General features: G+C 36.4%; 3 protein-coding genes across 3 annotated transcripts; all 3 read right to left on the reverse strand.

Moving 5' to 3' along the window:
- Window positions 1-604: 604 nt before the first annotated feature.
- LOC141630406 (uncharacterized) lies at window positions 605-2,223 on the reverse strand. The gene is made up of 4 exons (XM_074443233.1): window positions 1,584-2,223; window positions 1,361-1,512; window positions 1,039-1,277; window positions 605-953 (listed from the first exon to the last, which is right to left on the reverse strand). The coding sequence occupies exons 1-4, from the start codon at window positions 2,221-2,223 to the stop codon at window positions 605-607; spliced, it is 1,380 nt and encodes a 459-aa protein (XP_074299334.1).
- Window positions 2,224-2,597: 374 nt separating this feature from the next.
- On the reverse strand, window positions 2,598-3,482 carry LOC141630407 (uncharacterized). Its single transcript, XM_074443234.1, has one exon. The coding sequence runs from the start codon at window positions 3,480-3,482 to the stop codon at window positions 2,598-2,600; it is 885 nt and encodes a 294-aa protein (XP_074299335.1).
- A 21-nt stretch (window positions 3,483-3,503) lies between these two features.
- LOC141630408 (uncharacterized) lies at window positions 3,504-4,704 on the reverse strand. The gene is made up of 2 exons (XM_074443235.1): window positions 3,984-4,704; window positions 3,504-3,865 (listed from the first exon to the last, which is right to left on the reverse strand). Exons 1-2 carry the CDS (start codon window positions 4,702-4,704, stop codon window positions 3,504-3,506), a joined length of 1,083 nt encoding a protein of 360 aa, XP_074299336.1.
- Between the last annotated feature and the right edge of the window lie 10,530 nt (window positions 4,705-15,234).

Below are 15,234 nucleotides of genomic sequence, written 5' to 3' on the forward strand. Positions count from 1 at the left end.
TTATGAGACGGGTTTTAGTTAATTAATTGTTAATTCACTAAAATTGTACTAATTGATTAATGTGATTAATATTAGTACGTAAATAATATGTGTAGCGGTACACGTATATTTACGGAGTGTTTTGGACAAAATTAATCGGGAAGCATTTAAACATAAAACGATGTTTAAATAAAATTTACACGTATTTATGCGACAAATATAAGAACCGATTTGAACCCGTAAATGGGTCATGGAAATCGTGTAAATGGGATTGTGTGTTGCTTTAAATACAATCATTCCACTTACACATTTTTCCTCCCAAAATGCTTTTGTTCTTTTCTAAACTATGCTTCTTTGGGCATAATAAAATAAGAAAAGAAAACACTCCACTCAACCTCACCAAAACTGGCTACCCCCCTTTAACACTCCATCAATTGTTCATTTACACACTTGAACTTTTGCATGTGTAGAAAAATTATTCATCTCTCTAAAAAATAATAAAACCATTTTACTAAGATTTGTTAGTAAAACAAAATATTAACTAAGAGTGTTTTTTTTTTGGTGAAATGTGAGAAATATATTAATATGAAAAAATAATTACATTATGGTGATCATACAAAAGATATCATTCTAGAAGACGCATTTTAATCAGCCAATCTCGTTCTGCTAGAGTCATCACTGTTTTTTCCCGGGTTCGAACTCTTGACCTCATATTCTCCAATATAGCACCTGCCACCCTTTCAGGCCTAAGCAGAGTCATCTCATTCCTGCTTCTATTTCTCTGCTGCCATACCTGATACATCAGGCTCATCACTATGGCATTTTGCACTCCCTTCCGAAGCCCCGTGCTCGTTTGCAGAACCGCACCATTCAACCAAGTCCCGACGGGGAATGTCAGTCGTGTTCTGTTCAGCTCCAGCACCACTCTTCTACTATAAGGACACTCACAAAACAAGTGCTCAATTGTTTTGAAGCTATACCACACGGGTAGCATTTATCTTCAATGATCACTCCAAACCCGACTAGTCTCTCAAGCGTATTCGGGGCTTTATGAGCAACCATCCATCCCAAGAATTGATGCTTGGGAATTGTCCACCCATTCCAAACTGCCTTATCCCATTGAATTCTTGGCCTTGTTCCTCTCGAGCAGTCATAGCAACCAGAAAGCGAGTACCCTCCGGTTGAACACTCCACTCCCCATTAACATAACCATTCCTCATTTCTTCCTTAACCTTGCATATTCTCCTCCAAACCCAACTTGAGTTTGAACTAGGCTTGTATTCCATCCACTCCTGACCCTTAAGATAGTTACTTTGCACCCAGTTAACCCAGATAGAGTCCCTTTGTGTAGCAAACCAGTCCACCGTCTTCCTACCATTGCCTTATTCCAAGATTCCTGGTCTTTAATCCCCAAACCACCTTCATCTTTAGGTCTACAAATAGTGTCCCATCCCACAAGAGGAGCCCTCCTGTGTCTATTTGAGTTATCCCAAAGGAAGTTCCTACAAACTGCTTCAATCCTTTTGATGATTCCTTTGGGGAGAACAAACATAGATGCCCAGTAAGAATGAAGAGAATTAAGCACACTCTTGACTATGACTAACCTTCCTGCATAAGAGAATTTTCTTGCCCCATACCCATGTATCCTCGCACAAATTTTATCCACAAGACACTCACAATCTTGCTTCCTGAGTCTTGTAGTCTGGATTGGCATACCAAGGTATTTAAATGGGATGCTCCCTTCATGAATCGATATCGCAATATCTCAGATTTAAGCTGCTCAGGTACATTCCTGAAGTAGGCATTAGATTTTGAGGCACTAACTTGCAGTCCAGAAGCATTAGAAAAGGTAGAAAAGGACTGTAACAACAACATCATAGAAGTGGCATCCCCTTTACTGAAGAGCATGACATCATCAGCAAACATAAGACTAGCGAGTCTTTGTTTCTTGCACATAGGATGGTAGTGAAAATCAGGATTTGATGAAGCATACTGCAAGGAACGAGTCAGGTACTCCATACACAGCGTGAAAATCAAGGGGGAGAGAGGATCCCCCTGTCTCAAGCCCCTCTTCCCCTGGAAGTAGCCTAACATTTCTCCATTTATAGAGAGGGAGAAGGTAGTTGTAGTAATGCATTGAAGAATCATTGCTTTAAAATCAGACGGGAAATGAAGCTCCTCCAAAAGATTCTCAACAAAGCACCACTCTACAGTATCATATGCCCGCAAGTCTATTTTGAACATACATCTTGCTTTGAAGCATGAGTCCTTTCATATAGCTGATCAAATCTTGCGCGATTAAGATGTTCTCTTGAATGCTTCTTTCTTGAATAAAAGCTCCCTGGTTCTGTCCTACAATGTGAGGTAACACTTGACTAGCGGAACAAAGCGACTTTGATATAACCTTGTATAAAACATTACAACAAGCAATTGGTCTGAATTGTAGCACACTCTTTGGCCTGTCACACTTAGGAATAAGTGTAACATTCGTGGAGTTAAAGCGCTTGAGAAGTTGCACGCTTTGGAAAAAATCTTGAATCGCTCTTATAACATCCCCTCCTATCTCCCCCAAGCATCTTTGAAAAACTTACTCGTGTAACCATCTGGCCCTGGTGATTTTATATCAGGAATACTAAATAGGGCTTCTTTAATCTCCTCCCGATTCTGCCAGGTTTCCTTAGGATATGCCAGTGATCAGCAGTACAAACAGATCCTTGAGCAATGATTCTCCTATGGATCTTCTTAGTCTGTTTACTTGATCCAAGTAGAAGTTGATAGTAATCAATAAAAGCCTTGAATTTGCTCTGAGTATCACACACCTTGCCATTCATGTCCTCAATCATAACAACCTTGTTCATATTCCTTCTCCTTTTCAGCAGACCATGAAAGTATGAAGTATTTGCATCCCCATCCTTTATCCATTTATGCTTAGACTTTTGAGCAAGAAAACTTTCCCTGGCCTTAGCTAGCTCCTGCAGATGAAGAGAGGCTTCATATTCTTCAGTGATCTTTTGCACATTAGTAGGATCCCTGTTAATCCCTTCCTGCAACCCCTCCACCTTTTTCTGTAGTATAGTAGCTGCATTTTCAATATCACTGAAACACTCTTTATTCAGCTCCTTAAGAACAACTTTCATACCTTTCAAATTTTTTGCCAGTCTAAACATGGGTGTACCAGTGAAACCAGCATCCCAATTCTCCCTCACCAAAGGAATGAACTTCTCTGAACCACCCCACATGTTGTAATATTTGAAATTCCTTTTACCCTGACTGTGATTAGTGCTCTTTAATAGGCATGGCGTGTGATCCATCAAACCCTCAGGCAAAAAGTGAGCATATATATCAGAAAAGGAGTTACACCAGTCTTGATTGACCAAGAACCTATCAATTCTACTATATATACGTTCCTCAGGCTTCTGCTTATTGTTCCAGGTAAATAAGGCTCCTATTGCAGCAACATCCACCACCCCACAATCTGCAATACATCTTCTAAAAGGTTCCATTTCACCGGTGGAGTATTACCCCTACTCTCTCGATGCATTCAGTACACAGTTGAAGTCTCCTGCAATTGCCCATGGCCCATTTACCAAATTCGAATTATTCCTCAAGCTATCCCACAGTGGCTCTCTCTCATGTTGTCCATTGAAGGCATACACCATTGTTAACCAAAAACTCCTCCTATCCACCAAAGAATCAACTTTCATATGCACATATTGGGCATTGTATTCTATCACATTGACCCTAAAGCAAGATGGCTTCCAGATTATCCAAATGCGTCCTCCAGAATGATATCCAGAGTTAGTAGTGATGCACCAAGTAGAAAAACTATTTGAAGCCTTTTGAAAGGCTTTATTCTTTATTTTTGTTTCAAGTAAACCAAATAAACCTATATTATTAGCTTGCAAAAAATTATTTATATCTCTTTGTTTGCCTACTCTATTCATTCCTCTTATGTTCCAAAAGCCTATCCTATCCATTAGATAAAATAGTATTTGAATCATTACCCATTTCAGAACTGATCTTTTTAGGAGGAGAGGCAGCAACCTCCTTATAGGAGTAAGCTCCAAAACTCTCATTACTGTACCCCTCCTTTGGTCTCTCATTGCTATGCATCTTCACAAACCTCTTTCTAGGAGTCCGGAACCCCACAGTGACTCTCCCATCCACATGATTAGTATCCTGGACTGCTGGCTCAGGAGCCCTAGCAGGGGCAGTCACCTTCTGAACAGGCCTCCATACCTTCTTAATAGGTTGCTGGCTTGATTTCTTAGGTTCCCCCTTCCTACAATTCTCCATTTCATGACCCATACCTTTACATTTCTTACAAGTTACAGGTTTCCATTCATACTCGATATCCACCTTAACCACACCTCCATTTTCATCTTTAAACGATACACACTTTGGCAATTGTTGGTCCACCTGCAACTCCACCATAACCCTAACATACCCTAACCTTGTTCTTTCCTCTGTGGCCACATCACATTTCACATACTTGCCAACCAAATTAGTGATCTTAGGAAGACCTTTGCCCCAAAATTTGATAGGCAGATTATGAATTTTAATCCACGCAGGCACAGTTTTCACATTTTCCTTATTCATCACCATGTCCTTCTCCCACGGCTTGACAATCATGGGTTTATTATCAAAGAGGTAATGCCCTGAACTTAGAACTATGTCTTTCATCTCCAATGTTTTGAACCGAACTAAGAAAATCCCATTTGGCATGAATGAAATTTTGTCGATGTTAAACTTTGTCCATATTCTCCTTATGAAACCTTCCACAATCTCCCATGGCGGGTTAGCACCTAGGATAAAACACACTACTGCTTGCTTCCATTACTCTACCTCTTATTCAACATCCTCTATTTGGATCTGTAACATCTCCTCTTGCTCGTCCTTTTTATCATCTTCAATATTTTCAATCTCCTCAGTCTCTGTTTCCTCATTTTGTTCAGGGTTTTCTATCCCCTGTTCAGGGTTTTCTATCCCCTATTCCAAACTGTCTTTCACGTATTCTTCCTCTTCATCACTTTCCTCTATCTCCTCTTCAGTTTCTCCCTCCTCGTCCATCTCCACAACCAGTTCTGGTATTCCTACTATGTCATGTATCTTTTTGGATTTGCCTACTTCATCAACATCTGGTCCTGCAAGAGCAGCATTAGGGTTACTCTTTTCCATGTTTTCAATTTCTTCTATCACTTCATCATCGTCCTTCTTCTTAGCAATGATACTCCTTTCTCTCAGGTTCATGTCACGCTGACGTTGTTGGCTAGTTTTCCTAGCCATACGCAAAACAATGGCGGCACTAGTCGTTCATTCTCTCTCTATCTCTTACTAAGAGTGTTTTTAATATTACAAATATTATCAAGGTTAAATTTAACAAATATCTAGTTAATTGTTAGATTATTGGGTTTTGTTCTTGGGTGCATATTGAAGGAGATCTTCTAATTTGAAGATTTGTTCTAGGAGGATCATCCATCTTTTATTAGCAAAAGAACAATCTAGATAGGTGATCTAGATTGTGCCTATATTACGATCAAAATCAATGTATGGAAAGATCACATAAAAATAAATTATGAGATAATTTAATTTTTAATTAGAGAGTCTAATATGGATCTATGATCTTTCAAGTAGTATCAGAGCTAGGCTTGTAATTTGCATGTTGCTTTTAAGCATATTAAACAAATTATGACATAATTTGAAAAACTCAAAAAATTTGTTAGAAGAGGTTTTAGCACGAAAATTTTTGGACATGCATACCTACTGATCTCAAAAGTTTTGTGGTAATATTTGGTGATTTGTGAAGTTATTTTGCTATTTTTAATGTTTTTTTGTAGCAAATCGAGTCAAAAATGCCGTATTTTGGTTAAGAGTTAACTAAAAATAGCTAAAAGGTTGATTCAGGTTATGAAAGTTTTTATTTCTTCATGCATATTTTCTACATATTTTATGTAAAATTTCGAAGGTTGGTTTGAAGTTTTGCATGTTTATTGATTTTATGAGATAAAAGTCGATAAAAGTGAATTAAATTAATCATATATTTGAAACATTTGTTCCTGCCCTTGATAAATTTATGTACATTTAAAAATATGATTTAAAAGTTAAAAGTGAAATTTAAAATATGATTTCACTTGTTTTGATGTTTATTGGTTTTTGTGCTTAAAAACTGATAAATATCGATCTTTTTCTTCATAAAATTTATCCGAAATTTTTGGGCAATTTTTCTGACATTTTGGTGTTCTTGGGAGTATTCCAGAATCCTAAAAAGTTTTAGTTTCAATTTTTGCCAATTTTTCAATTAATTTGTATTTATAACTTAAAAGTTATGATTTTACCGATTAAATTAGCAAATATCACCAAATCAAACTAATTATTCATCATCAAATTAGTGAGGACTAATTTTGAGGTCCAAAACAATTTGGAAAATTAGGTTGGACTTAAATGAGATTTAAGAGTTGATTATTGATTTTTACAAGTTAGAAATTGATTAAATCCACAAAACCGAGCATGATACCTACGATTGTAAGATAGGGCGATTTTGGCATCATTTTACAGCATTTTAAGCATATTTATTTATATTGAATGAATGATTGTCATTTATTTAAAGTATTTATTTTTTTGTACCTAGTGTGGCCTAGTTTACTTTAATCGTTATTACCCGAAATGAATGGGAATAGCGATTTGTTTGTAATTTAAATACGATCTTGTATCGTCGGTTTGTAATTAATTAATAGTTTAATTTATTTTATTAATTAATGTATTATATGAATATCTATGTAATTTAATTGTAATAGTTATTTTTACCGGCGTTTCCAAAAGACGGATTTACATCAAAACGAAGTCTATTTTTGGAAAGGTGTTCCAAATCCCACCAGAAGGAGCCACTTTTGGAATGAAGAGGCAACGGACCAAGGAGTTGGTTTCCGATATGTAATAGTCTAGTTTTTATTAACTAGGAGGCCATACTAGGATTATTCATATGCTTGCTTGCTTTTATTTTTCCGCGCATGCCAAAATCTTCATTCACATGCATTTTATTTTCGCGGTTGTCAATTCACGTCATTTAGATTCACCGACTTAGTTCACTTATAGGGAATTTATGACTAAATTGACAAGATCTCTCACATAACTAATATTGAGATTAGCCTTACCAATTAGTAACACCTATGAATCCCTTGTTCATTAGAGCCACGCTCGCCCAAGCGGGGTGTTTTCTTTTTACCTCGGGTAAGTAGGGTGGTAAACGGTTATCACGCACCAAAGTTGGTTGGGCTCAACGGGGTATATGACGGTCTTGTATTATGGGGCTAGTAGAGGAATTTATGGAAATTCGTTAACCAAGAGTTCTAGAGGTAGAATTAGTCAAGCGTTGACTTACCGAATTTACACGATTATGGTATGTTTCGCCCAAGCGATGCTCATTTTTGTTTAAAATTTGAGTCTTGGAATCATTTACATAATTTAGTGGGAGATCATTATATAAATGTTAAAACTTGTTAAAGATGTTTCACAAGTAAATTAAAACAATGAATGTTAATATTTCCTTATTTTGTTATAGCATTTTAATTCGCAATGGCAACTTCATCAACTCCAACGACTACTACACTAGGCAAAGATTCATGGCTAAGGTCTGTAATGGACAAATGCATCTTAAAACATGACGGTAGTAATTTTCTTGAATGGGAATCCAACAACAAAAGTGCCGCGTTGTCCGACAACGTGCTCACTTACTTGACCGATGCCCCTCCCATAGAGCCCGGTCCAAGGGCCTCATCGGCGGTGTGGACCGCCTATGATGACCATGTGAGGATGTCGAATGATATCAAAAATGTGTTTATATGGTCGATTGATACGGTCGTTATGTACCAAAAATAAATACCCAAGTATAACAAACAGAAGCTAGTGATAAGTAGGGTCGATCTCCACAGGGAGGCTAAGTATCTATCTGTAAGTCCGTCTATCTAGTCACAATTGGGGGCTTTTAATTTGTTTTCTAAACTAATGAAGGCAAAGTTCAAGAGAAGTAAAGATAAGAGCAATAAAGTGAGAAAATAAAAGATATGTGATCAGATAAGAGAGATATGTCAGGATTTTGGTTCACCATGGCAGTTTATCGACTCAGTCATAAATATTCTAGACAATTTACTGTGAGAAGGGCAAGGGCAAGGTCCTTCCGGTCCGCTATCCACCCTAAATTACAACTAACCTAACTTCCATCGTTATTAGGGTAGTCTAATGTTCATAGCAGGTCTGTTCATTCCAATCTTCCGATATAGGAAAGAAATTAACCAGATTAAAGTTATTTAGAAGCGTGCACTCAACTAAACATGTTACAGTTATATTGCTATGGTCACAGATTCTCACAAATAGTTGTCTATCCTATTCGGAACATCGTCACTTTAATACCATGGCTCCCCTAATCCCAACATATGGAGATTAGCTACTCATGTTATCGATGCAAACAACAACAATAAACATAAACATGCTATGAGAAGACATAATAGATAGATTTAAAGGTTGAATTATACTAGCAACAACAACTAAAGTAATTAAGAGACAATAGAATAAGGAGAACAATAATTAAAGAAAGCAAAAGTTTAGATTAAGATTAAGAGTAGAGAAAGATTAAAATCAAGCGAATCCGGCATAAAGAATAATTAGCAGTAGTAATTAAGAGATGTTCAGAGATTAAGAAGCTAAGAAGTGTTTATGACCTAATCACGACTTCCTTATATAGGGAAGTGAAAATTAACAAAAGATAAACCTAAACACGGATTAATTAACCCGTGTACTATAGCTAGTTACTCGATCGAGGCTTTTTATTCCTCTCGATCGAGTACTTCTCCAGCAAAACCGTTCGATCGAGCAACTGAGGCTCTCGATCGAACACTTCCAAACTAGCCATCTTCGATCGAGCAAAGAAACCACTCGATCGAACATTCGCAGCTGCCAAACCACTCGATTGACCATAAAATCCCCTCGATCGAGTTTCTTCCACAGAGAACAGCATCACACTCGTTTGGCTAGCCTTCCGAAGACCTCCCTTCTTGCTTTCCGAGGTACGACTTCTGCTCTAAATCTCTGTCTCCTTAAAATGCATGCAAAGTGGGACGACTAAGGCACGATTCCACTACTTTAAGTCCATTGCTGCAATTAAGACAAAACAAACCAAAGTAGCCAATTCGGGCATTTTGCAATACAAAGCAACGAAAATGGCATAGAGATGCGTGCAATAAGAGGCTAAAAAGTCTATATAAATTGCACGTATCAAATCTTCCCAAACCGAACCTTTACTCGTCCTCGAGTAAATTAAATGCAAACTAATGGAACAAATATGAAAACTCAGAGCTAGCTATAACTTATCCACTTAAACCATTTAATGCAATAAAAAATTAACAGTTATAGCTACAACAGTCAATATGGAAACGAGTTGTATGATTTCTATAAATAAGCTTATCTGTCGACCTTGTAAGACCTTTTAAAATCGAACTCTCACGGGTCACTCTTCTCTCATGAAGCAAAGGGTGAAAGTATATGTGTAAGAGAAGAAGAGGAAAACAGTCCCTCACCTAAATTGCGACCCACATAACATGCATGCAACAAAAATGATAGACGATTCCAAACACCGCACATACATTCCAACCAACAATGTCCGCCACAGCCGAGGGCTTACAAATGATATAGGAGAGTGAGGTTACAGGTAAGAAAAGGCAAAACAGATTATGGAAATGTGGAGGTAAACTGTCAAGCTAGCACCTAAACAAGACCATATAAGACTATCCAATTCTCAGCTGACTAGAAATCGAACACAAGTGCCCTTCTTTGGCACACAACTCACTAACCAATACACAATCTCCTCAAAAAGATATAAATAAAAACGGAGGAGTAAGACCGTTACAAAATTCCCGTTTTTAGTACGGTATATTTTTCATTTCCAATTTCTCTTTTTTTTTCTTTCTTTCTTCTTTTTTTTTTCTGTTTCCCACGTTTTTTTTTTCATTTTCTTTTTTTTTTCATTCTTACTTTTCTCATTTTCCTGCCCGCGTTTCTTTCTTTTCAACCAACTCCATATAAATGAGAACAAACCAACTCGTAGCAATAAGAATATACTACAAAAATTACACTAAACTAGCTTGATAGGCAGGCTTAATTTGGGTGTAGCTAATGGGTCAAAAGGCTATTTTTGGTTAATATGGAGCTAAATGGGTGAAAAAGAAAGAAAGGGGGAAATTGTAAGCACCTCCCTGCATGTGACACCGACCACAAACCCGAATGTATGCAAGCAAAAGGCAATCGAATCTCATAAAAGTGCAAATGCGATGAACATGCTATGCAAGGAGTACTACTCTCAATTCCTATATGAACTGGTCATGAATGATACCAGTTATACAGCTCTAAAAACATAGAAAATATAAAGTAGTTTGCCAAATTTATCAGGTCAAGTCTATACAATTAGCTATATTTTTGACATTAACTCGTAGATATGCGCATGACTAAGCTTATAACTGCCAATTATATGCAAGGCTCAAGTGATATGACAAGTAAGTGTAAAATCATCACGGAAATCTACCGTTTTGACTCAACCTATATGCAAAATAAAATGTGAATTTTTTGAATTTATGGAATTTTTCTAATTTTTTTTGGATTTTTCATTTTTTTTGAAATAAAATACAATGCAAGCATAAAAAAAAACGTGAATGAAAATAAACAAATGCAAATGCAGAAGAAAAATAAATGTGAATGAAAAAAAAACAAATGCAAATTCAGACTCAAAGGATGCAATACCCTCCCCAAACCAAAACGGACAATGCCTCGTTGTCCTCCAGCATACACCAGCAGTATATATAATGGTAAAAGGATAAAACAACCAATAAATGAATGAATAAAATAAATAAATAAGGAGATGAAAATAAATAAAAGAGCAAAAATACATACATAATGACGAACTTCCCCAAACCAGCCAGAAAACTGGGGAAGTGAGTAGACCATTAGCTACTCGTCAACAGGATCCTCCTCCTCCTCACCCACCACTGTGTAGTCAGAATATCGCTCCTGCTCCCTCCTCCTCCTCTCGTCAGCTCTGGCCCTCTCCTCCTGCTCGGCTGTGTCTGCCTCGCTCTCTCGTTGTGGATACCCCTCCGCCGGAAAACGGTAGAAGGAAGGGTGTGGCCAGCCCTCAGGAATGGGACGTCCTCTCCTCATATGATACTTGTACAGAGGGAACAAGGCAAGTGCCTGATCCCGCTCCATACGAGCCTGCCTGGTAAGCAACTTAAGAAGCAATCCATCACGGCGCCCTCGGTCGATGACCTCGGACGCCTCAAAGGGTGGTGGAGGAACAAAGTTAGCTGGGTAGACCGGCTGTGTAATAGAAGGAGTGGGGATAGGGATCGGTGTAGGCGTGGGCGTGGAAGACTGCCCAGCCTCAGTCGGTGTGGATCCCTCTCCAGTCTCAGGTCTCTTCCGCTTCTTAGGAGCGGAAGTGGTAGGTGGAGCGAGTGTAAAGTGGTAGAAAGGCAAAGGTGGAGGCAACCTACCCAACACAGTGGTCAAAGGTACATGACGGAGTAGGTCGGGAAACGGAAGGGTCACGGACAGGGAACGACCAATCTTCCAAGTTCGCTGGTCTGAAGCCAACCAAAACATTCCCAACATGGCAGAAACATCTAGGTAATTTTCCTTATATACATATGCCAAGTCACGGGGAAAGTCAGTGAAGATAGAACGGGCGACGTAGGTGGCTATGCCTCCACAGGTAATCGTGCCCGTCTTCTTCTTCCCGACAGCATCAAAGTGCTGAGCTGTCAGATAAGCAATGTTAAAAACAAAGGGGCCCTAGCTATCAATGTTTAAATAGGCCGCTAAAATCGACAATTCAACATTGTTAATGTAGTTAGGCTCTTTAAGGCCGAAAATCGTCCCTCCAAGGAGACGCAAAAAGTAACGGGCCGGGGGAAGGTGAATATGAGCCAGCTAGCGCTCCTCAGAAGGGGTATGTGCCAAGGTCCGCCAAAGTAAACGTAGGACCTTGCTAGGAGGGTCCATCGCACAGTGGGAAGACAAACCTAACCTACTCCCAAACTCATCTAAGGTCTAGGCGGTAGTCGGGTTAAACAACCGAAAGGAGACACAAGGGCTCTGCGGGTCTATGTCATAAGCGGCAGCTGAAAAGGTAAAGGAGCTGAAAAACTCAAGGTTCAGCTCCGCATAGGTCAGTGCACTCATGGTGGTCAACCTAGTCATCCCCGTCCCGTTTAACTGTTGGAAAATGCGTCCTCCACAATAGTGCGATCACATGATTTAATATCATAATTAAATCTCATATCAAGAATATGAAAGGGATGATTCTTTATATACTCAACTGATCATCATTAATCGGTAGTTATTGGCTAACTAGAGTTTGACATTACTGTCGTATGACGGTGGTGGTCAGTTTATCCCTTTAGGTCACACCTATAGGATAAGGCCCAAATAGATATTTAATTAATTGTATGCGATACAGATTGATTAATTCCTTAGTTATGGGAGTGCGATTTTACGTCTTATTGTAATGTGATTAAATAAGATTTAATTTAGTAATTAAGTGTTAAATTACTAGATTAGTTGAGGTTTTATATAATTTTTGAGGTAGAGGTAATTGGTTATTTAAAGTTACAAGGAGTTATAATTTTAACTAACTAGCAATTATAGTACCCATTATATATTGATATAATGGTAGTATACTACTCAAAAGTGGAGTGTATATTATATTATTAATTGTAATATTTAAGTGTTAAATGATTACATTAATAATTAATTATGTAAGATAGTTAAACATATGACTTATAAGCATTTGTGGGACAAATGAAAAAATAGCAAAAATGGACCTAAAGGGCTCCATATTTCCGGCCAAAAGAGAGAGCAAAAGATGCTCCATTTGTCTTTTATTTATTTTGGTTAGAGTGTGATAATGACATATCACATAAGCTTTAATCATGCTATTTCTTACAACACTCTACCTAGAGTAATGATACATGTAAAAACAAGTAAAAAAAATATCCCCCCATGCATAGAGCAACCGGTTTTGCTCTTATATATGAGCACTTGTTGCTCATTTTTGCTTGCTTGCTTTTTGCTTGTTTCCACTCATATTTTCCTCACATGCAAAATCCTTAAAACACTCTCAAATATTAATACTCTCCAACTATTACTAGAGGTAGTAATACTAGAAATATTAGTAATATTATGGTAACATTTCTACTACATATCTAGTTAATATTAGTAGGAATTTTTTGGGTTAAATCTTGGGTGCAATTTATTGGAGTGTCTTCTATACTTGGAGTCTTATGAGGATCATCCATCATATTAAGTTCAAGAACAAGTGAAGGAAGGTGGCCTTACTTGTGCCCATATTTTCGAACCAACCATCAATGTAAGGGACATTGTTTTTCTTATAAATTTTTTATTTTGTTATGCATGCACTAGATCTAAAGAACAAATAATTAAGAATTTAATTAATTCACTATTAGAGGAGTCTAATAATAGGTATATGAACCTAACAAGTGGTATCAGAGCATAAGGATGTTGCATGCATAATCGGTTATTGTTTTTCCGAGTTAAAATATTAACATATAAAACTAAAAATTTGAGTTTTATGAAGATAAAGAAACGAAAATTTTTGCATGTTATATATTCTGGTCCTAAAATGTTGTTAGGTCATTTTTATGATCTATGGAAATTTACTGCTCATTTTAATGATTTTTGGTCATTTTATTATATTTTTATGACAAAAATGGGAAGTAAAATGCTAAAAATAGTTAAACTAAGTCTCTAATCTTGAAAAGTTTATATAACCTCACATGCATATTTTACAAGTTGTGTGTAAAATCTCGTATTAATTGGATTAATATTGCATAATTTATGATTTTTATGAGAAAAAAATGGATTAAAAGAGGTAAAATGGTTAAAAATAGTTAAATTTCGAATTAGGCCATGAGATTTTAAAATGTTGTCACATGCATGATTTACAGAGTGTATGTAAATTTTGAGATTAAATGATCTTATTCAACATGATTTATGAATTTTTAGAGTAAAAATGACATAAATAGTGACTATTTTAGCATAAATAGCTAAAACGAATTGCACGGCATGAGAAAATTATTTTAGGTTGCATAAATATCCCACTAATCAGATCTAAAGTTGTAAAATTGATTGGATTAATTTTTGGATACTTTAGATGTTTTATGAGATAAAACCGATAAAATGCAACTATATTTTCTCAAAAATAAATTCGAAAATTTTAACCATGAATTTGACATTATTACTGTCATAGAAATATTCCATAATGTTCAAAAATTTAAAATTCAAATTTTAAAATTATTGTAATTTAATTTGGATTTATTTCATATAAATGATAATTTTAAGGTCAAATATGAGCATAAAAATTAAATCAAGTTGAATTATTGTCAAAAATTGAGTGATGACTAATTTTTGAGTCCTAAGAGTGTTAGGATAATTAACTTGAGCTTAGATGTGATTTAAGTGTTAATTTGTTATTTTAAAAGGGTTATTATCACGAATATCCATGAAACCAGGTTATATATACGACATAAGTTAAATAAGGCGATTTGGCACATAATTTGGCATGATAGATACATATTATAATGTTGCATATTTCAATTGTTGAATGTCTTTTATTTATATAATTTTGAATTATGTAATTTTATCTTAGCATGACCTTAGTATTAATCGATATTACCCGTAATGAAAGGGAATATTGATTTGGTTGTAATTTAATGTGATCTCGTATCACTTTTATTTCATTAGTTTTTCCATTTTACAAATGTATAATAGGAATAGCTTTGTATTTTTATTATTATTTGTAATTATGGAGTATCTTTAAAGACGGTGCCATTCGGAAAGATGATCCGACGAAGACGGAGTTCTTGGAAGGCGCGCCACTTGAAGATTCAAGGGACCACGGAGTTGGTTTCCGAATATGTAATAGATTATTAAATTTTCTATTTTAGGAAGGCCATACTAGGAATTTTTATTATTGCTTTGCATTTCTTTTAATATGTTACATGCATTGCCAAATCGCCATAACAACACATGCATTTCATATCGAGTCATCGACCGTGTCAATTAAAATTATCGTAGTTCATCGCTTTAGTTTACTTAAAACGTCATAGATAATAAATTGACAAGACCACTCACTTTTAATAATTGAGAATTAGCCTTACCAAATAGTAGAAACCATGAATCCCAATTTCATAA

Source organism: Silene latifolia, chromosome Y (genome assembly GCF_048544455.1).
Source record: "Silene latifolia isolate original U9 population chromosome Y, ASM4854445v1, whole genome shotgun sequence".
NCBI lineage: Eukaryota > Viridiplantae > Streptophyta > Magnoliopsida > Caryophyllales > Caryophyllaceae > Silene > Silene latifolia.